Source organism: Rhododendron vialii, chromosome 11a, assembly GCF_030253575.1.
Source record: "Rhododendron vialii isolate Sample 1 chromosome 11a, ASM3025357v1".
Classification (NCBI taxonomy): Eukaryota; Viridiplantae; Streptophyta; class Magnoliopsida; order Ericales; family Ericaceae; genus Rhododendron; species Rhododendron vialii.
This window is the reverse complement of record NC_080567.1, coordinates 22,056,944-22,078,556: the sequence shown is the minus strand read 5'-3', so window position 1 is coordinate 22,078,556 and position 21,613 is coordinate 22,056,944. Positions and strand designations below refer to the sequence as shown.

The 21,613-nt window shown below is 37.1% G+C and overlaps 2 protein-coding genes and 2 long non-coding RNA genes across 6 annotated transcripts; 2 read left to right on the top strand and 2 right to left on the bottom strand.

Annotated features, from left to right (window-relative positions):
- Window positions 1–2,634: 2,634 nt before the first annotated feature.
- LOC131306995 (protein FAR1-RELATED SEQUENCE 5-like) lies at window positions 2,635–3,960 on the top strand. Its single transcript, XM_058333426.1, has one exon. It carries the CDS (start codon window positions 2,635–2,637, stop codon window positions 3,958–3,960), a length of 1,326 nt encoding a protein of 441 aa, XP_058189409.1.
- Window positions 3,961–5,528: 1,568 nt separating this feature from the next.
- LOC131307521 (uncharacterized) lies at window positions 5,529–6,656 on the bottom strand. Its single transcript, XR_009194153.1, has 2 exons — window positions 6,544–6,656; window positions 5,529–5,804 (listed from the first exon to the last, which is right to left on the bottom strand). It is a non-coding gene; the product is annotated as an uncharacterized LOC131307521 (long non-coding RNA).
- Window positions 6,657–7,307: 651 nt separating this feature from the next.
- Window positions 7,308–10,542, bottom strand: LOC131307520 (uncharacterized). 3 transcript variants are annotated; one of them, XR_009194152.1, is made up of 5 exons: window positions 10,175–10,542; window positions 9,666–9,737; window positions 8,702–8,978; window positions 7,943–8,038; window positions 7,313–7,653 (listed from the first exon to the last, which is right to left on the bottom strand). It is a non-coding gene; the product is annotated as an uncharacterized LOC131307520 (long non-coding RNA). The 3 variants fall into 3 exon arrangements; XR_009194151.1 differs by having other exon boundaries at window positions 7,308–8,038; window positions 10,175–10,541; XR_009194150.1 differs by lacking the exons at window positions 7,313–7,653; window positions 7,943–8,038 and having other exon boundaries at window positions 8,430–8,978; window positions 10,175–10,539.
- A 2,468-nt stretch (window positions 10,543–13,010) lies between these two features.
- Window positions 13,011–18,899, top strand: LOC131307519 (ubiquitin-fold modifier 1-like). The gene is made up of 4 exons (XM_058334062.1): window positions 13,011–13,205; window positions 13,313–13,410; window positions 17,173–17,205; window positions 18,599–18,899. The coding sequence occupies exons 1-4, from the start codon at window positions 13,129–13,131 to the stop codon at window positions 18,697–18,699; spliced, it is 309 nt and encodes a 102-aa protein (XP_058190045.1). The 5' UTR covers window positions 13,011–13,128; the 3' UTR covers window positions 18,700–18,899.
- Window positions 18,900–21,613: the final 2,714 nt, after the last annotated feature.

The window sequence follows — 21,613 nt, the reverse complement described above, 5'->3', positions numbered from 1 at the left end:
AAGTATACTTAAACATAAAAATTATATGAACGTAAACATTACTTCTTCCATCCCTTTTTTAGAGTCCAGTATTTAATTTTGGGCTGTCTTTTAATAAATGTCCATTTTGTAAAGTTAGTGGGTAAAAGTTGGTAAATATTTTATTTTACCCCTAAAAATAGATTCCATTTTGAAAAGTTAGTGAGTAAAAATGTAATGATGATATTTCCATAGAGGGTAAGAAGGGAAAGTGGAAGTAAAAGTTGATGTGGAAGGTATAATGATGATGTCTTTTTAATACGTTGGAATTACGAAGCAGGACACTTAAAAATAGACAGAGAGTGTGTAATTTCAAATTCTTGTGTTTATGTGTTCAATGCACAAAATGTCTCATCTTTAAAGTTCGCTTCGAGCCTGAAAAAGGGGTCGAACCCAAAAATCTTTACCAATAATGGGTCCTATTCCACCATTTACATACGATGTATGATCGTTAACTTGTCAAGAAATCTATATAATATGGAGTAATGGTTTTTGAATTTTTCATATTTTGGACCCTTGAATTTGTACATATTTTTTCTATGGCTGAGATTTACGGGTAATAAGAGTATTTGGAAATAATGAATATTTGGAAGAAGGATGAAAGAAAAACTAAAATTGATATTTCCTAATCTTATTCTGATTCCTTATTTTTGAATTTTCCTTACTTTCCTAACAGTTATCAGTTAAAAATGATTACCGTGATTTAGAGCTATCTCTCTCTCCGTCATACGTTAATTCTAAAATAGATTTCAATTTTGAATCCAAAACTACTTTCTCTCTCTTTCTCACACACACGTTTAGGTCTCTCTCTCTCTCTCTCTCTCTCTCTCTCTCTCTCTCACATATATATATCGGGGCGGATCCGTAGACAATCAAACAAACACCTCATCTCAGCCCTCCATTTCAAGGGCTGAGATTAAATCTTAACCCATCCTTAAAACAAATTACACGCTCCCCCTTCTCCTTCCATCTCTCACGTCTTCTGAAATTCCACCATCCCGGTAGCCCCTCCACCTCCCTCCACTCCGACTCCACCTCCCTCCACTCCGATCGGCGAGCTCAGCCCCCACCGCCGACGACCCTCTCTCTCCACCGACGACCCACCACCACGTTGCCCGCAAACCCACCTGTCGTTTGGCATTCAAATCAGGACACACCAAGGTCTCTCCCTTTCTTTGATATGATGAATGGGCCAAAATTAAATGACCTGCAACTATTTATTTACCGTTTCCATAAATTGCATGCATCTTCCTTCAAATGTGGAAGACGAACCTTTTGAAGGAAAATCTATCAACTAACTGGCTATATATGAACATGGGCCCAACTTTTTCCTTGACAGCTGCCTCTTTCGAACCAGGCCAAGCTAGGTTTTTGGGCCCATGGGTGGACCCGTACTGTAGCATTTTTTATTTTTAGGGTTTAGGGTACCCTATGGTTTAGGTTTACGCATTTTCATAGGGGTTTTAGGGTGCACTTTTCTATTATAATGTTTTAGCGAATTATGCACTTTCGTAGGGTACACTGGCGACGCTACAGCAAAATTAATGGGGTCGACCCCATGGGGAGAAATTAAAATGCTACTGCAATTATGCTAAAAATGTCTATTAAATTAACGAAGATTGAACCCATTAAAGATTGTTTATGACCCCACTTGTAGCCAACGGCAGAGTATTAAACAATTCATTTGTTAAAACAATACACTACTGTACCTTTTTTCAATAACTAAGTGTATTCGTGCTAGTTTATGCATACATTGACTATTTTCTAAGGACTCAATTTCACCGTTCGTTGACACATAGCCCGTTTAAAATTAGGTCAATGCCCTGTATAGATGAACTCATAAGAGTTGATGATACATGAGAGGTATCGAACGTGAGACCTTAAAAGAAACAATACACATCTTAATTACTTTACAAAGAAGCAAAAAAGTATCATCTGCCTTGTAACTACTTGGGCGAAGATAATTTGTGTAATGGATCCAATTGGGTTTTTTTTTTATTTTATGTTTTCCCAGTTTTCATTTGCTTAGCACTACTTGGAGATATAATTTTGTGAATTTGACTTGCCAAACTACTGCACAATAGCATATGGATCTCTTTTATTTTTCTTGTAGGCAACTAAAGGGTGAACAATAAAGTTAATGGGTTTAGATGATGTCGAAGTAGATGATACCGAGACTGTAGATAATATTGTGGAAGGTTTAGCAACACCGACAATTGGGATGTAGTTTGAGACAATTGAAGAAGCACGAAAATATTATGAACGTTATGGTCAAGAAAATGGGTTTTGGATTCGTACTCGGGCTTCAGGCAAAGGACGAAACCGGTCGAATGAAGTCACTAAGGTGCTATTTGTTTGTGGAAAAGAAGGAAAGTATGTTGCGAGAAAACAGCAAGAGGGTATCGTGGAGGTGAATGATGAGACAGTCAGAGAAGGGAAAGTGATATCAAAGAAAAGAATTAAAAGTTGTTCACCGTTAAATGTGGATGCGAGGCTCATATGTGGATTATGCTTGACAAATGGAATTACAAATGGAAAGTAACAGGTTTCGATGAACGTCACAACCACCAACTAGTGACTCCATCTAAGAGGATGAAAATGAAGTCAAATCGAAACATGCCCAATGCAGTTAAGGATTTGACTGAGGTATTTCATAAAGAAAATATAGAAATTTCAAAAGTTCCTTCAATTTTTGGTGGGGAGTACATTGGCTTTGATAATAGAGACTGCTACAATCACTTAAGAAATGTGAGGCATAGAGACCTAGATTGTGGGGATGCACAATTAGTTCTTGACTACTTTAAGAACAAACAAGCACAGAATCCACAATTTTTTTATGCGATTCAATGTGATGAAAGTGGGAGGGCAGTTAATTTTTTTTGGGTGGATTCTCGATCTCGCATGGCGTACCATTATTTTGGAGATGTGGTCACATTTGACACAACATATCGAACAAATAAGTATGATATGCCTTTTGCACCATTTACGGGAGTAAACCATCACATGCAGTCGATACAGTTTGGATGTGCACTTTTACAAGACGAGACAGAGGTGACATTTGAATGGTTGTTTCGGACATGGCTTGACGCTATGGGTGGACGTCCTCCAACTTCTATCATCACTGACCAAGACTTGGGAATGAAAGGAGCTATTGCAACAGTCTTTCCCAACACCCGTCATCATCTCTGTCTTTGGCATATTAAGAAGAAATTTGTTGAAAAGTTGTCTCAAGTGTACTACAAGAGATCGAAATTCAAGAAGGATATGAAAAAATGTATTAAGGAGACATACAAGAAAGAGGACTTTGAATGGAGATGGATGTTATTGATGAAGGAAAACGAGTTAGAAAGCAACAAATGGCTTCAAGGGTTGTTTGATATTCGTGAATCATGGGTACCTATTTATAATCATGGTACATTCTTCGCCGGTATGAATACAACCGGACGTATTGAGGGTATCAACTCATTTTTTGATGGTTTTGTAACTCACACGTCAAATCTCAAAGAATTTGTGGTAAAGTATGAGAAAGCCTTGAATAGGATTGTGAAAAGGGAAAATGATGAAGATTTTGAGTCCGAACATAAGTTTCGGATTGTTAATGACCATGAATTTTTGTTGAAGCATGCGGGAAAAGTGTATACTAGAAACGTCTTCAACAAGTTCAAGGAATCATGGAGTAAAGGCTTGAACTACAAAGTTGAAAATGTGAGAAATGGCAATGGCTTTCAATCTTTCGTAGTGAAGTCAAAAGATGATGAACTTGAAAAGTTCGAGGTGACATTGGATTCGCAAACCTATGAGGGTAAGTGTGAATGCCAACAATTTGAGTTTGTTGGGATATTGTGTGCGCACATTTTGAAAGTGTTTGTCCGACTAGACATTGATGAAATACCGGAACACTTTATTCTTCCACGATGGAGGCAAAAAGGCCAACAAATTTAGGATAATTGATTCCCAAGGATTGGTGCATGACGACGGCAAAGAAGAATCTGAGGCGTTAAGGCTTAGTCATATGTGTCAAGAAGCTACAAAATTGGCTTGTTTGGCCGCCCCATCAAATGAGGCATACACAATTTTTATTGAAGGTATGAATGATTTATTCGAGAAGATCCAAGAAGTTTCTAAGGTATCTCCAATTGAAATTTGTGCTGAAAAAGATAATGAGAAATTTACCGAGCCGTCGCCGTCTCAGATATTGCTTTTGGATCCGAATATCTCAATTTGCAAGGGTAGAAAAAAGGATGTCAAGGGCAAAGCCGCTTCTACATAGTCCGAAAGATTGAAAAGCGGTATTGAGATGTTATTAAATAAGAAGAAAAGAAAGTGTCACATGTGCTTTCAATTGGGACATGATAAGAGAACTTGTCCTTCAAATCCAACGAGTAAAACTAACAAAGGTAACTCAATTAGTAATCATATTCTTCTTATTGACATAGATTTTCTTATTTATTAATCTTATTTTTTTAATTGTCAATTTTATTCAATAGGCTTTGAAGAGGATGCGGAAGGCTCAGATAGTGACCAAGAGGACGGCGAGGACGGCTCAGATTGCTCCGAATGATCTTGGAATATTTTGGCTTGTTGGCTTTGTTTTGTAATGATCTATTCTTAGGTTAAGTGAAAGTTCTTTGTATGGATCAGTTTTTGGGATGTAATTGAATGCAAGAAAGATTGCTCCGAATGATACTAATGTAGTAATTGTATGGATCAGGTTAAGTGAAAGTTCTTTATAGAATACTAATGTAGAAATTGTGCTTTCAATTTAAAATTGAATGTAATGGGATGGACCAGTTTTTAGGTCAATTGTAAGAAAGTTCTTTTTATGGACCAGTTCTTGAATCTGTGCTTGAACATACTTAACTGCTAAATCATAGTATCCCTGTACTCTGGGCAGTAATTCATCTGTTTTTCTGAAACTTTTGCCATTTTATGTTGGGCATTTGTATGCGTTGGAAGTCATATGTGAAGTCCTTGTTTTGGCTATTACTTGGTAGTTCAATTGTTGTAGCTATTTCAATTACATTTGTGCTGTTTTGCTTCATTTGGGTGAATTGGATTTGTGAGTCTCTTTTTCCAAGTTGTATTTCCAAAGCTGTGATTTCTCTGGCTTCTCTAGATTCTGGTCTGCTGCTGCATTGGTAGCTTGTTGTTGCACAACTGGTGATGAGCCATGGGAATTTCATTAATCATGTTTGTTGTTGGACCATGCTTGCTGCTGCACAGCTGGTAGTTTCATGGTTTTAATTTTATAGCAATGCATTCATGAAAAATTTTGGCAGAGTTTCCCTTGTTTTTGGTCCTAGCCCGACGTCTTGCGTCTCAACCATTCATAAAATCCATTGCCAAGTTATCAAGCAGCCATGTCTCAACCATTCAATTTGCACAAGCTATGGTATAACAATCGAAACACATTGATCAAAAAATAATCCATTGCCCACTACTATAAGCTTGTCAAATGTTTAAATTAGTTCAACTGGAGCTTCTATTCAAATTAAGGCTACAAAATACAACCAACAAAAGACATAGCTCTATTATAAGCCCCAACAAAAAACTAGCTCCATCCACATCCAATTCAGACAGCTCTATCTATCCAGATTACAAAAAAAAAAAAAATCCCAAAACAACAGGCAGTCCTCTTTGGTTGCTGCATCTTTAAACAGTCTCTTTGCTCTCTTTTTTTAACCCAAATAGCCTCTTTGATTGCTGCAGTAACTTCACCTTCTCTTTACTATTTCTTGGTCGTTGTCGTGATCTTTGCTGCAATGCCACACCCCATCTAAACAAAGCTGCAAAACAGTAAAGTTGTTAGCATTCTTATCTCATTCTTATTGCAGGCCAAACACAATTAACAACAAGAAACTCATGGTGTATACAGTGAGGTTAAGTAGGTAACTAGAATCACAAACTGCAATCAACAGGAAAAAAGAAAGGGCTTTGTCACAAGTGGAGATTATCTTGTCAACCAGAAATTCACACGATTCGAGGGATGTTAATGGGGCATTTGAGCTGCTTTGTTAGCTCATACCCTTGGTGTAGCTCATTGATTAGAGTCTCTTGCTCCCACCACTAGGTTAAGTAGATGAAAACCAAAGCAAAAATCAAATCTACAAAAGAAAAAGGAGAAAAAGAATGATCTTTTCCTTCTGGTGGTTCACGTTTTCTGTTTCATCAACCTTTCACCTAAGGATTCAGAAACCTAACTAAGCATAGGCTACTCTTTATTAATCAGCAACTCATAAATATGATACACTGTGAATTATACAGGCAAATGCAGACATAGCACCAATTCAGGAAATGGATCTTACCACTAGATATATATACCAAAAACAATTTAAATAGCACTGTTGATTTTCCAAAGATCCCATTCCCAATTCACCACGCCATTCCAAAGATGGATTTTGCAGCCCACGTGAAACAAGTTCAACTAGCAATCAAATTGAATGCGAAAAATCTGCAATTTTCCCAAATTTTGAAACCCTAATTTTTTGGGGTTTGAAGATGGAGAATCTAGGGCAAATTAAGAACCTGAAAGATTAGTCCAGCGAGAAGATACTTCCGGTTCTCGGCAAGAAGGTTGATTTCTGTTGTGGTTTCTGCTTCTTATATTGATTTCGGTTGTTGTTGTTGTTGTTGTCGTCGTCGTCGTCAAAGAGAGAGGGAGAGAGAGAGAGAGAGAGAGAGAGAAAGAGAGAGAAACCTTGGTGTGTCCCAGTTTAAATGTAAATCGGCAGGTGGGTCTGCGGCAGTTTGGTGGTGGGTCGTCGGTGGAGAGAGAGGGTCGTCGGCGGCGGGGGCTGAGCTCGTCGGTCGGAGTGAAGGGAGGTGGAGTCGGAGTGGAGGGAGGTGGAGGGGCTGCCGGGATGGTGGAATTTCAGAACGTGAGATATGGGAGGAGAAGGGGGAGCGTGTAATTTGTTTTAAGGATGGGTTGAGATTTAATCTCAGCCCTTGAAATGGAGGGAGGGCTGAGATGGGGTGTTTGTTTGGGTGTTTGTTTGGTTGTCTACGGATCCGCCCCCTATATATATATATATATATATATATATATACACACTAGTGAAGGCGCAACGCATTTTGAATACAACTAAAATGAATTATGAAACTATTGACTACCCCCGCCAAAGAAGCTGATTTATAGGGGAAGATTTGTTTTCTTAAATTAGGTTCATGCCCGTGCTTGAAGCCACGGCTCAAACGATCATAAACACAAATAGACATTAGACTCACGTGCAATATATCAACCCTTGCCCAACGAACCCAACTACACAAAAAAAAAAAAAAAACATCAAGCATATTCTTAGGAATTTCCCATGCTTAAAGTCACAACGCGACGTAATAGCAAGTTTGCAACTATCCAAAATTACAAATGGGCCAGACACAGACAAACAACAACAAAGTAAAAAAATGGTCCCACAGCCTCAGACACGAACAACAGAAAAAAAATATATAATGGTTCCGCCGCCTAAGATATGAACATCAAGAAAAAAAACCAGTCACATCGCCTGAGACGATCGAAATAGATACCTCGGAATCGACAATATAATATTGTTGTGGCTTTCCTACATTCACCCAGTGTATGACTCCCTAGCAACCCCTTGGCTCTTGGAAAGCACCTTAGTGCCAAATGTGATTGCTCTATCCAAAACGAAATAGATTAATTTTCCCATCAGCTGAAAATTAACACAAATACAATTGCACAGTCTCGTTGAACACCTTAAATGGTAAGAGAGTTCAAATATCACAATTTTCGTTAGGATTTCTAAGGAGCTAGCAAACAATTTTTTTGGGAAAATTAATTTCAGGAGATAAGCAATATGTACCAACCAATACATGACAAAGCAACACATACTCAAATGAGAAAAAGGTCCAACCTTGAAACTTTGCATATCCAACACATAAAATAGAAGAAGTCAAGATCACTTACCCACTTTTCCCTTGCCAAAGTCATTGAGAGTCCACCTTCTGAAAGGCTTTTCGATGTCAGTCATTGAGAGTCCACCTTCCTAGTGCATGCCCGTGACTAAAGACATGGCTCGAACGATTGGCATTATGGCATATGCAAATAAACACTGGACTCACGCACAATATATCAACCCGGGGCCCAACAAATTCAACTATGCAAAAAACAATGACCCAAGGATATTCATGAAATCGCCTGTGCCTAAAGGCATGATAGGGAGATATTGTTGTAATTCATAAGTATAGGCTAGTACTTAACTCCTGGAAACAATGCCAAATTTAAAGCCATCTAATTCATGAGTGAGTACTTAAAGGATGTAAAGATTCAACTTGGCACATTGATCACGATGACACCTCGCAATTTTGTACATGAATTAACCAACCTAAGATAGTTTCAATTCACGATTGAAGAAAGATAAACGACTAACATGAAACACCTACAAATTCCAATAGAGAGAACATAATTAAATGAAAGGGTCAACTTGACAAAGCCACAAAAGGGTCAATAAGCAAACACCAAATATTATACTGTGACTGAAGCCTCAAGGTACATCTCCTCCCCATTTTGAAGCCAACAATTGAACCTACACGATTCTAGCTTTAAGTAACAGATAAATCCCTGAGGAACAATCTTGATAAGTTAACTACATCATGTAGCCACAATGATACCCAAAAACACTTGCTCATATAGGAGAAACTCACACCATAAAGGTGACAATCATACCTTTTCTGCAAAGTATGTTGTTAAGTGTGAAGTTCATTTGTTGTGGTTTGTTGCTATTGTGTTGTTGCTCTTGTTACTCTTTGGTCTCAAATTTGGCTGTCACTTTTGCTGCTAATGGACTTCCAATGGTGTCACTTTCTGCTGCTATTGGGCTCTTCCGTGCTCATTTCTACTGCTACTATTGCCTTCTTTGGTGTCAAGCTATGATGCTATTCTTATTGCCTTAAGAGGTGTTTCAAGCTGCAGTTTGAAGGAATCAAATAGTTTTCTTCAGCTGCTGAAATTTCCATCAAAGGAATCTAACCGATTAGGTGGTTTACAAACAAAGGGACATAAGGATTAAAAAATCATCAATATCCAAAAAAAACTCATGCATAACTGAGAAAGTCATATTACAGGTTACAAAAACGGAAAACAAAAACGGAGATGGTTACAATACCAAAGGTACAAATAAAAATAGCCACATTACAGGTTAGTCATATTTCAGTGCCAAACAAATAAAAATAGGCAAAAATCAAATACCATAAGGGGTTTCATTGTACCCTATTTGCTTAGAAACCCAAACTATCGTAATAACCAACAAAGATGAGTCTCTTAACACAATCGAAGAGGACCATCTATGTAGTTTCTCTTTTCTTGTACATCACCTTTGTGTCTGCACAGTCTAGGCCAGTGAAAGTGACTGGTGAGTCACAAATCTTCTACTAGCATTTTACCCAGGCAGTACTCCAAGCACTTCACAAAAAATGAAGTACTCCTGGCATTTTACCAAAAGTAAAAAGGAAATTAATGTTCAGATTATGAAATTAGTTTGCAAGTGTGAGTTTAGTACCCAAAGGATTATGACAATTGATTGAAGCATTACATAGAACACAAAGAAGGCAATCATGCCAAGATCAGGAAAGCTAGGCAGAGCAAAGATGGGACACAACAACTGAACAGAATTCAAAAAAAAAAAACCCACCTTGTTTATGCTCCAAACTACAGATCCAGTAGCCATACATATTTTGAGATACACACGACCAGCGAATGACACCTGAAGAGAGAAGGGAAAAGGAAAAGACAAATGAACAAAATGATCATTGGATCCTAATTGCATTTGGACATTTTATCAAATACTTGGAAGGCAATTGAATATTTCTTCCCATGGGGGAAAACTTAACGTGAACATGTGTGTGTCAATCTGATCAAAAAAAAAAAAAAACATGTGTATTAACACGCACAACTTAGCAACCGATTTTCACAATAGAAGAATAGCAGAAATAGAGTAGAAGCAAGAAATCAATGTAAGCATTGTTTTGTTACCAAATTATTTGACCTTAATCATGGAGAGCTATAAATCAAACCAAGAACCGGACTGAACGACCGAAACCAAATCACAGGGAAGTATGGCACACATGCAAGTAAAAGAAAAGTCTCACCTCAAGTTTATAAGATTCGGAGAAAGTGGCATGAAGTTGGGAGATTTCAAACCTTGAGGTGAAGAAGAACTACATGCCATCGATTCGAACCCTGAGAGCCTCGAACGGTAGTGGTTCTAGTGGTGACTCGTCGCGCCAGTCGACGATGCTAGTGGTGTCGAATCGGGATCGGCAGTAGGTCAAGATCGGTGACTGGTTTGAGAGAGGCAGAGGGAGAGGAAGAGCCAGAAAAGAGCGACCGGGATTCGATTCCTGAGGGCTTGCGGTGGGCATGAGGGAGAGGGAGGGAGTCGACAGAGAGAGGGATGTGTTGGTGGTGGTGGATCGATCGGAGAGAGAGAGAGAGAGGGTCCGTGGTGGTGCGGCTGGGGTTCTTGTGGGGAGACCACACTAATAATAACCCTTGGATGGATCAACTATTTACAAAAATGCCATTTTGAAGAATGGAGGGCAGAGATTTATGCGGGAGGAGAAGATAAATCTTAAGCGTTGGTTGTCTTTTTGGATTCAAACACAGCTCTGTTTTATTATATATATATATATATATATATATATATATATATATATATATATATATATATCTATATGGGCCCTGTCATTTTTTAAAATGTGTTTAGATTACTAATTGTTTAAAATGTGTTTAGATTACTAATTGTTTAGTTGGTTGAGTGATTGAGGGGGAAAACTGATTAATATATTATATATTTGGTTATTTGATTTATTGCAATTTGTTGGTGGCAGCAAGTGTATTGATTTTGTTTTATCTTGATTCTAAGTCATAGTTTTATCTTCGCCTTCATCGGGTTAAAAGTTGAAAGCCAACGAAAATATACATATGTCTGTGTTTCTGCATTGAAGTTAAATTTCTTATTTAACTTAATTTTCTATAGTGGAGTACATAATACAAGAGTGTAGGGCTCATCCATAGTTAACAAAAGACAATTGTTGCAATGGATGATTATTTTGAATCAATGGTTTAAACTCATTCTCCTCATTTTAGTAAAGTACTCACACTTTTTGCACATATTACACAATTGCCGTGTGAGTTTATTTACTCCTAACAACTGTACATTAATGTCTATTTGATTTTTCAAAAAAAAAGAGAGAGAGAAGAATACCAAACCTTTCTAGATTATGTGCAAATTTGAAGAATATATATACAGACACACACACATATAAGAGGGAGCGTTGGGGGGACACACAAAAAGACACTTTATCTCAACAATTGAAGCCAATAGCTGAGATTGGAAGTTCACATAGAATTACTCATGTCCACAAAGAATGTCTTGGCCGTAAAGAATTACTCCAGGCCGTAAAAAATTACTCTTGGCCGCCAATAATTAATCTTGGCCACAAAGAATTACTCTTGGCCGCAAAAAAATTGCGAGACCATAAGTAATTCTTGGAGGCCAAGAATATTTCTTAGCGGCCAGGAGTAATTTTTTTGCGGCTAGAAGTAATTTTTTGCAGCCATGAGTAATTCTTAATAATTCTTCGCGACCAAGAGTAATTCTTCGCGGCCAGAAGTGATTCTTTGCGACCAATAGTAATTTTTCGCAGCAGATTCTTTTTCTTCTTTACTACTAGATAAGAGAACAAAATTGTTGTTCAATACAACTTGAGCTGTTGGTTTAGATGATTCGGAGTTTCATCATCTGTCTGAAATTGAAGATTGTAGGTTTTTTGTTTGAGCCTTTTGGGTAGATAAAATTTCAAACTCTACTCCTTACTTGGTTATACGTAATCTTAGAACTATTTTATTTTTCTATTTTTCTAGGTCAGTTGATGAAACAAGTGCGATAAGGGTGTCACTTTTGAGTGAGTGGACATTCAAAAAATTGAATTCAAGTTGGAATCTCGTATGATTATAAATTTTTAATATCTCTGATGCTATTCCTGAATGGAACTAATTTGAATTACACAGATTTGGTAACATTTGTTGTATTAGACTATTTTATGAATTTGGTTAGATGGATCATGTTTGAAACTTATTCTTAAAATGAAAATTTTCAAGAAGTAGATTTTGTAAGGAGAAGGAAAAAATTTTTGATTCACGGTTATTTGTAACGCTACTCTCGCATGAGGTTGGATCATATGCATATCTAGGACTCACTTCTTGTGAGATAAATGGCTTTAAAAACAACTTTTGTATCCAAAAAAAATTCAGAAAAATAGGATTTGATATTTTATTTAGACTATGCTTAGAAAACATTGCGTTGTGCCTAAACGGGCAATTGCTAGTGCAAGAATATTGAAAAGCCTTATTTTTTTAAAAAATAGAAAGATAAATTAACTGTAAAGACCAACATTAAAAAATAGCATTTTCCCGTTAGTTATTTTTAGAGCGGACAGTGAATCCAAATTTTTTAGGCATAACATAATCTCTATTGCAAATCTTTAAATTTATATATTGATGCACTCCGATTTTAACTTATAAACTTTTTCTAAGGGTCAAGCTATAGGAGAATTATGTTGTAAGAGAAAGAAATCGATACTACTATAAGGTATTAAAGTTCTGTTAAAGATAATAGTTATTATTTAATTTTTTTTAATTTTGTGTCATAATTTTTATATCAGATCAATTCCTCTCCACGTAGTGATAAAAAATTCAAAAAATACTGTAAGAGAACATTGAAAATACTAAAGACTATCTTTTTAGATATTTTCTCATTTTTAATGAACTTTTTTCAATTTTGTTTTATGTTTTTTCGTACTTTTCTGATTCCATCCATTAAAACAAACAACGAGAATTCAAAAAATTTGATAAGCCTTCGTTTTGCTAAACCTTTTTAAAAAGTAAGTATTTGTTTATAATTTTAAAAATTAAAAATAATATATTTACAAAAATAATTTTTTTATAATATAAACCTTGTTTAATATATCTCAATCTTGTAACCCACCCAGCCAAAAAAGTTTCAGAAAATTATCCCTCAGAATCTCATTTCTCCTCCAACACAAAAAACTTCTCTCTCTCTCTCTCGACAGAGAGATCGATTTGAAAGAAAGATGGCGAGCAGCGGCGGCGGCGGGAAGGTGTCGTTCAAGGTCACCCTGACCTCCGATCCCAAGCTTCCCTTCAAAGTGTCCGTACAAACCCCCTGCAAAATTTCTCATCCTTAGGTTTCCATTTGCTTAACAAACATCTTCGATTATTAATTCTGTTCTTTTATTTTATTTTTTTCCTTTCCAGGTTTAGCGTCCCCGAAGCAGCCCCGTTCACAGCAGTTCTCAAATTCGCAGCCGAAGAGTTCAAAGTCCCTCCTCAGACCAGCGCTATCATCACCAACGGTACTCACCATCCCACCGTATATCTATGTAACAGTTGTATCTACACATCAATGCGTATTTGTAGCATTATCTGCATGTGTTGTTTTTTGTTTTCTCTTGTAAAAGGGTTTGCGAAACTTCTCTGTGTATTGATGCTTTTATAATGTTTTGATTTTGACTTGTATACTCCATTCTTGGCAAAATCCTCAAACTCCCAACGCGTAAAGGCCTGTTAAAGTTCAAAATTGAACAACCTATCTTGCTAACAGTGGCGTAGCAAGGAATTAACGATAATTGGGGCACTTTTTAAACACACTTCAACCAAAGAAAAAATCATAATTAGCAACACCAAAATAATAAAAGAATGCTTGTGCTAAAAATAATTTTAAAAAAAAAAAAGCTAACACATTTACTAAGGAATGTAGTAATTTCATAAACTATCAAAACAAATCAATTGTTTGAATTGTCTCAATGGACCAAGTCTAATTGTAGTTACATACACAATAACTAAAATGTTAATATTCAGCAATCTTGATCCATTCAGAAAAAATGTGCTTTTATTTTCAAATTTTATGCTTAAACCTCTAATTTCGTCATGCGTTGTGAGTTCTATTGACAAAGACAAGATTAATTTCAAAATTGTGAATAATTAATGAAGTATAATGCATATAACCCATGGTTTAGCCACTTACAAATTTGGACATTATGTATTGAGGAGTTTCAAATGGTGAGTGATGACTCTTTTTATTCATTAAACATCTCACTTTGCAAGTGTAGTGGAATTGTTGTAATATTGGAAACAAAAAGTTGAGAATGAAATATATACAAAATGTATTAAAGTGATTAAACAAAGAACAATTTAAGAAGCCAATTACAGAAAAAATACAAAATCTGGAAAGAAAAGAAAAAAAAAAAAGAGTATTCAGTGGGGGCCCGTGCCCCCGCTCGGCGGAGCCACTGCCACTGCTTGCTAAACAAACAAATTAACAATTGGGTTCGTGGCCAGGCCAATTCTCACAGTTGTGTTACCCGACTCGGGCCATGCTCCCGCGGCTGGGTCCAGAAGTTAAGTCCTGCGGTTGGGCTCGTCAATGCGTCGTCTTTTCGTCATTCCACACTTCATCCCGGGCATCATGCCATGTGTCATTTTCGGGCAACGTGACTTGGGATTTTCGGGCAACGTGACTTAGGCTAGTTTAATGAGCAAACTTTTTCCCTTGCAGCCATTACAATAGTTTGTGAAACATCATTTGTTTCCATAGAGTTGCTGTTGTAAATTCTGGCATTTCCCTGCCTCCAAATTTGATATACGACACCAACCATAGCTAGCTTGTTTAGAGTAAATTCAAAACGATCCTTCTTCATACTCTGAGTAGCATGCTGCAGTTCCTTTGACCATGTAGAAGGGGCTTTATTCGCATACAATCTTTCCCTTCTTCAGAGTAGCACTGCGGTTCCTTTGACCATGTAGAAGGGGCTTTATTGCACACAATCTTTCCCTTCTTTAGAGTAGCACTGCAGTTCCTTTGACCATGTAGAAGGGGCTTTATTCGCATACAATCTTTCTAGAATTTATTCTATATCTGACTTGCATAGGGACAAGCAAAAAACAACTGAACATGGGACTCCATAGCTTGACAACATACGGTGCATTGGGGATCCACCTGCATCACCCATGCATAAATTTTAGCCTTTGTAGACAATCTAGGGATATTCTTCTTGCACCAAACCACTAAGAGCCAAGAAACCTTTTCCTTTAAAAGACGAATAGACTGCCAGGCTATTTTGGCTTAGAAACATCCATTATTGGGTTTCAAAGACTGGGGAGTGGGATCCGTGTTTTACATAATGGAACTGTTTCTTTTCCTTGGCCAATCCACTCAACATTGCAAATGATAGTAGAAAATGCTTTGACAAGTAGAGAGTTACCTAGAGTTCTAACAGCATTGTCACCAAAGATTTTGTAGAGAGGACCAATAGGATGTCAATTGTACAACCATTAGATTTTGGAACCATCACCAACCTGGTACTTTATTAGAGGTTGTCCACTGGGCCTAAGCTTGAGAAGCATCCTCATCCTCAGAGAACATAGCAGCTTTAATTTCCTCACCAGTCACAGGTTTATTGGGAGTCCTGTTGATTAGTGGGAACTCTAGCTTTGATCAAGTTCCTCATGATGCCCCCAGCCTCTTTTTTCACGGCAAACTTGGTTCCCAAACATCTTTTCGTGGAATTTAATTATGCATTCCTTTACTCTCTTAGGATCTTCAACCCTATTACCTAGGTCATTATTGATAGAGAGGATTTTATTCCTCATTCTATGAGCAACCATCTTCCTGTGAAAGAAACCAGTATTTTGGTCCCCAAATTTGAGCCAATTAATTCTAGAATTTTGCTTGTTGAAGGATTCCTGAGCTTTATTTAAACTCGTTTATTCATACAGGGCTTCCTTTTAGACAGATTTCGGTTCCAAACGAATGGTTTTTTCGTTATTACTCAAATGAGAAGAAGCTTAAATTTAGGTTTGATGGTGTTGGTATGGATTTGAACATTGAGTTTGGGAACTTCAATCGGATGGATTTAAAATGATTATTAGGAGTAATTTGGAATATTCTTGTTAATAATTGTAGTTACTTGAACCTCTAATCTTCACAGAATCACAGAGTACCTATAGCTAAGCTGTTACAGACTACCTATAGCTAAACTTTGACAAACTACCTATGGCTAAACTTTGATGGTAAGTTTCTTTCCTTTTTTCACTGAGCCATTGGGTTCAAAAGTCCTAAGTGCCTAATTTGGTTTGACGAGACCAAGCACACTTGAGAGTTTTAGTAGAGATTTTGCAACAATTATATTGCGGCAAGTTCAAAATTAGTATAACTAGACTATAAATCAAATCTCTAGAATTTGGCTGCATCACAATACCTCAAATTTTCCTTTGCGGCACAGTTGGATTGACAGTTTCTCAAATTTCTTCTTCCATTTGGAGAGATGTAGGACCTTTTGGGTTTATCAGTTGCCAGTGTGCTTTGGTTTTCTAATATGCTATTTACCATATTTGGCTATTGTGCCTTTCTTTTTGAACTCCGGAAATCCATTGAAATAACTAACATAAGAAGGCATAACAATCATAAGAAAAAATAGAAAAAAGACTCTCTGTAAAGTTAGAAACCCAATTTGAGGAAGGACACCTAAGCAGGTATTCAACATCCTGTGGGCTGCACGATTAGTTGTTCTTGGGATCCAACAGAAACTGAGCGCTGGGAATGCAACCACTGTCTTGATATCAGAAATTATGGTTGTGATTTCCAAGGTAGAACTAGTTCGGAAACACAGAGGGTGATCACATTAAGGTTATCACCCGCAGTTGTGCCAGCTTGCATCTGCATTTTCAGCTGTGTAGGTTATGAGCTATGCTGAAAATTTCTTATTTCAACTGAATAAACTATGAATAAAGGAAGATGAAAGGCAATTTGGTTGACAACCCCCCAACTTTTAGCATACAGACTTCCGAAGAAAAGTATAAGTTTTGAAAGAGTAGTTGCTTTTCATTAAATGTCGATGTATGGCTTTTTGTGTGTTGGCTTGTTCAAAGCTACACCACCTGTGTTGGTTTTGGGTCCAGGCAACTTTGAGTTTGTGATGTGATCTTGTGACCTCGGTTTTCAGATAAGAGACGTTACGGTTTGATAGATTTTGTTGTGCTTATATTGTGATTCTAACTACTGCTATCCCCACTTTAGTTCAATGCCTTTTTAACTTGTTTATTTATTTTCTATGCAGATGGCGTAGGAATTAACCCACAGCAAAGTGCCGGTATGCCATCTCTTCTCTTCGTATCTTGCTTTATTCGGTCCCATTTTGCCTGTTCAAATCCTGTTATTTTTTGCTAATGCCTGGAATTGAACTACATTTGAATGCGATGTGTCCCATTCTGATGGCGCATATTTGCTAATTTGCATTTCTTTTGACATTGATGACATATATCTAGTAATAAGAATTTGAAATACTGATTATATCAGCTTGATCTGTATTGTTGGGGTCTGAAGGGTCTTTGTGGAATCTTTGTAGTTAGAAAATGTGGCTACATTTGCATCTCACTTAGTTACAGTGTAGCCTTTTTTTGATGTCCCCTGCCTGACAAATTATTTTCTCCATTAGTTGTGATATGAACTGGCCTTCAGTTATGGATATAGAGTTGCATCTTTTTATTCATTTTAATGTTCCATATGAATCTCAGTATCCTTATCTGCAAAAGGTTTCAACTTTATGGCAGCTAGAGTATTTTGTTTTCTTCGTAATTCTTAAAAAGTAGTTGTAATTAGTGCAAATGGGGTATTTTTAGCTTTTCAAAAAAAAATTGTAAAGGAGTTGGGGGAGAGGGGAAAAGAAGGAGATGATGATGAAAGAAAGTGATTTAAGTACTTTGTCCAAAATCTCGGGGATTGTCATTTGTTAGTTTTGCATTCTCTGGTGCAAAGCTGAGTTAAGGAACCTAAAGATTATCTTAGATGAAAATTAAGGACAACGTTGAGCCATTAGTTTTTTGGTTATTTTTCTATGAAAATGTTATTTAAGTTGAGAAAAACTTCTAGCTGCTTTTGGATGAATTTAGTATCCATTCTCTTCATTTGTCTATGACTAAAATCCAATTTTCTTTGAAACTAACGGAAATGACACTACGAAGCTTGAATCTAATTCTTTAGGACTTGCTTTAAACATTGTAGCATCCGCAGCAAGTAGACTCAGATCTCTCATAGCAACTGAACAGCCTTGGTAGAATTACTCCAGTTCTGATATTGGATGTATCCATTTGAGTTTGCTTTCCATTTTTGGGTTTTCTTAAAGCTAGTTATGCAGAATTATGTCTTAGGTTCACTGTTGCTTTTAATTCTGCTAACGCTTTCAGTTTCGTCATGCCACAGACTTCACTATTTGTGCTTTTTCATGTTATTGACAAAATATGCTAAATTCCTAATGTTATAAACTAAAACAACGTCCTTAAATGCCACTTGTTGCAAAGGAACTTATATCACCATATTGCTCTGCTGAAAATGAGTGAATGCAATTGAACGTTAGCTGCTTCAAGATGTTGAGGAATAGTGTTGTTACGTAAATTGCTCTTGCAATGCTGAGTGCAGGAATTGTGTGTGTATTGTTATTTAAAATGTGACTCCTGAACTCTTGTAAATATAATTGGCTGTTTCAGGCAATGTCTTCCTTAAACATGGCTCAGAACTGCGGCTGATTCCCCGAGATAGGGTTGGTGCTTGGGCGGATATGTTTCTTGACGAAGAGACTTTGGTGTAATCACCCTCCACATTATGATGCTATAATATGTGTTCTCGAGGTACTTCAAACTGAAATCAGTAATGCTTATAAGTTTATAATCCGTTGTACTTAGTTTTGCCTACTCTTCCGCGGTTGACTGGATTATATATATGGTCAAATATGGTGCAATCGCTGTGAATGCTAAACTTACAAACATATATATTAGTGAGAGGTTTTCAGTCTGCGTGCATTGAAGTTTCATCGGGTGTTGACCGGCTTAGCTTTTGTGTGTGTCAGATGTTAAAGAGTTAGCGCTTAATGGGGCATCCGGTGGGATTGCCCTAAGAATTAGTCGGTGCGCTTAAGTCGCGCAGATAAAATGTTAGTAATGGGTAGTAGTAATACATTTTCTTGCCTATTAGAGCACGTTTATCAGTAGTTTGGTAAAATTGCTAGTAAATAGTTCATTTTTTTCATTTTACTTACTCATATTTCTTTTAACACTACGTCAATACCATCTATTTAACATATTCTCTATTAAAATATTATTACTTTTATTTCTTTTTTTCTTTTTTGAGGAGAGAGAGAAAGAGGGAGAGAGAGAAAGAGGTAGAAAACAATAAAGAAATGGGAAAGCTTGTGAACAATTGCACTCTTCTTTTAGCTTGGAACTGTAGCTGGAGGGAGTTTACCTCCTCCTTTATCGATTCTGCTATAGACTACTTTTCTCACTTTTGGTAATGTAAAATGGCTATATAGGTAGTTTACATGAGCTGGTAAACTTGCTCTTAGACAGTGGAGTCAAAACTCATAATGCAAGAATAATTAACTTTGTGCATTAAAAATAGAGTGATTTACTTATATATCCCTTCGACTATACGCTAAAGTTCAGTTTGGTCCTTCAAGTTCCAATTTCAACAAATAAAACCTTTACTTTGCAAATTTGTTCCAATGTCATCCATCCGTTGGATGCTGTTACTAATTTGGATGGAAAATGGGCATGTACCCAGCACGTGTGCTCTCCCCATGGGCATATTTGCCCATTCCTCTCTCTCTCTCTCTCTCTCTCTCTCTCTCTCAACCTAGAAAAAAAAATAGCAAAATGAATAATTTAACTCTCTCTTTCATGAATTCTACACAAACCCATCCCATCAAGCCAATTGATTAAGGAATTCCAGTAAACTCTCACAAAGAACAATTGAAATTTGGCCCGAGTATTTGAATTGGGTATTTTCTCGCCAAACAATTCCAGAAAACTCTCTAGTTTTGGTATAAAAAAATTTTGCTAAAAGAGAACTCAATTATTAATACTTATTTTGTTTCCCTGTTATTACCTATATATTTCACACTCATAACATAGCAAACGGGCCGCCAATATAAATGTTGCTGAGTTCTACGGAAGTAGTGGGTGATGGTTTTGAAGCTGCAAAATTAGATTTCTAGATTGGTTCAATTAACATACAGCCACAAATTAACATACAGCCACAGGGTTGAAGATGGCAAATAATACTCCCACATACAATAGAAAAAAGACTCCCTCATCTTTTTTCCTCTCTTTCTCTAGACGCAGACAAGGCCACCTCACCACCGTACCCCTTCGCGATATCATCAGATCCACCGTCGCCGTCGACAACTGTTCTCTTTACGGTTTTCTGTTTCACTGTTTTGGCTCTAAATCTGGTAAGCCTGACTTCTATTATATTCTATTCTGGACCGTTGCACCGCCACCAATCTAAGCGTCCATCACCGCCATCGTTCTCAACCTTGCCGTCATCGTTGATCTGTGCCTCGTTGTTGACTTGTTCCCCTGCTTCGTCGCCGTCGATTATGTTTGTCCATCATCGTTCGAAGCACTGCAGAGTGCCGGAGAGAGGGGAGAAGAAGAAGAAGAGGAGGTGAATGGTCTATTGTACCCCTAAAAAACTGTCAAATGTTGGGCACATGCCCATTTTTTGTCCAAATTTGTAACAGCACTCAATGGATGGATGACATTGGAACAAATTTGCAAGTTGAAGGTTTTTTTTTTTTTTTGAAATTGGAATTTGAAGGACCAAACTGAACTTCCGCGTAAAGTCAAAGGAATATATAAGTAAATCACTTTTAAAAATATGTATTTATCGTGTTTAACAAGACTGGTAATAGGAAAGTGATAATAAAATGTGCCTTGAAAGCAGAAACACTACAGTCACCGACCCCGTGTGGGGTCCACTCCGGGCCCCGCACGAATGATCCGAGCCGCAAAAAAAAAAATTGAGTGGGCCATGTGAGAAATAAGCTCAATCCGATGTGTGTACGTACTTGATCCGAGCCGTTCCAAAATCAAAGTTTGGAACTAGCACGTACACACATCGGATTGAGCTTATTTCTCTAGGCCTACTCGGTTTTTTTTTTTAAATTATTGAGTGGCTCGGATCATTCGTGCGGGGCCCGGAGTGGACCCCACACGCCGACGGTGGCCGGTCACCGACCCCCGGTCGGTGACTGTAGCACTGCTGCCTTGAAAGAAGACATATTTTGGATATTGTTACTTTAATTAACATTGTTTCGCATTTTGTGCTCTGATTAGCTGACATATTAATAAGATATTTCTATTTCAAATATGAAGAGTTGATTTTTGAATGATTCTTCGGTGGGGTAGGTTTTATCCGCACTATAATACTCCTTACGTCCGGATTTAATTATCATTAATTCTATTCTAACCAATTAAAAATGGATTATATCTTTGAATCCTTAATAAATTTCATATCGAATATAAATCTTGTTTGATAGATCTCGATTAGTTCTATAATACAATATTTTTAAAATCACATAATTAAAAATATAATCGATTGAAAAATGATACGAACTCTAAAAAATCACTACAATCCGAAGGAGTACTTTTAAACTTCCAGCTTCTGAAGCAGTCAACTTTGCCTTTTCCTTTCTATACCCTAATGGCAAACTACTAATCGGA

Coding starts and splice junctions, on each gene's coding strand:
- LOC131306995 (XM_058333426.1), top strand. CDS start 2,635: ATGCCCAATGCAGTTAAGGATTTGACTGAGGTATTTCATAAAGAAAAT.
- LOC131307519 (XM_058334062.1), top strand. CDS start 13,129: ATGGCGAGCAGCGGCGGCGGCGGGAAGGTGTCGTTCAAGGTCACCCTG. Junction 13,206..13,312: donor CCCAAGCTTCCCTTCAAAGT/GTCCGTACAAAC, acceptor TTTCCTTTCCAG/GTTTAGCGTCCCCGAAGCAG. Junction 17,206..18,598: donor TAACCCACAGCAAAGTGCCG/GTATGCCATCTC, acceptor TGGCTGTTTCAG/GCAATGTCTTCCTTAAACAT.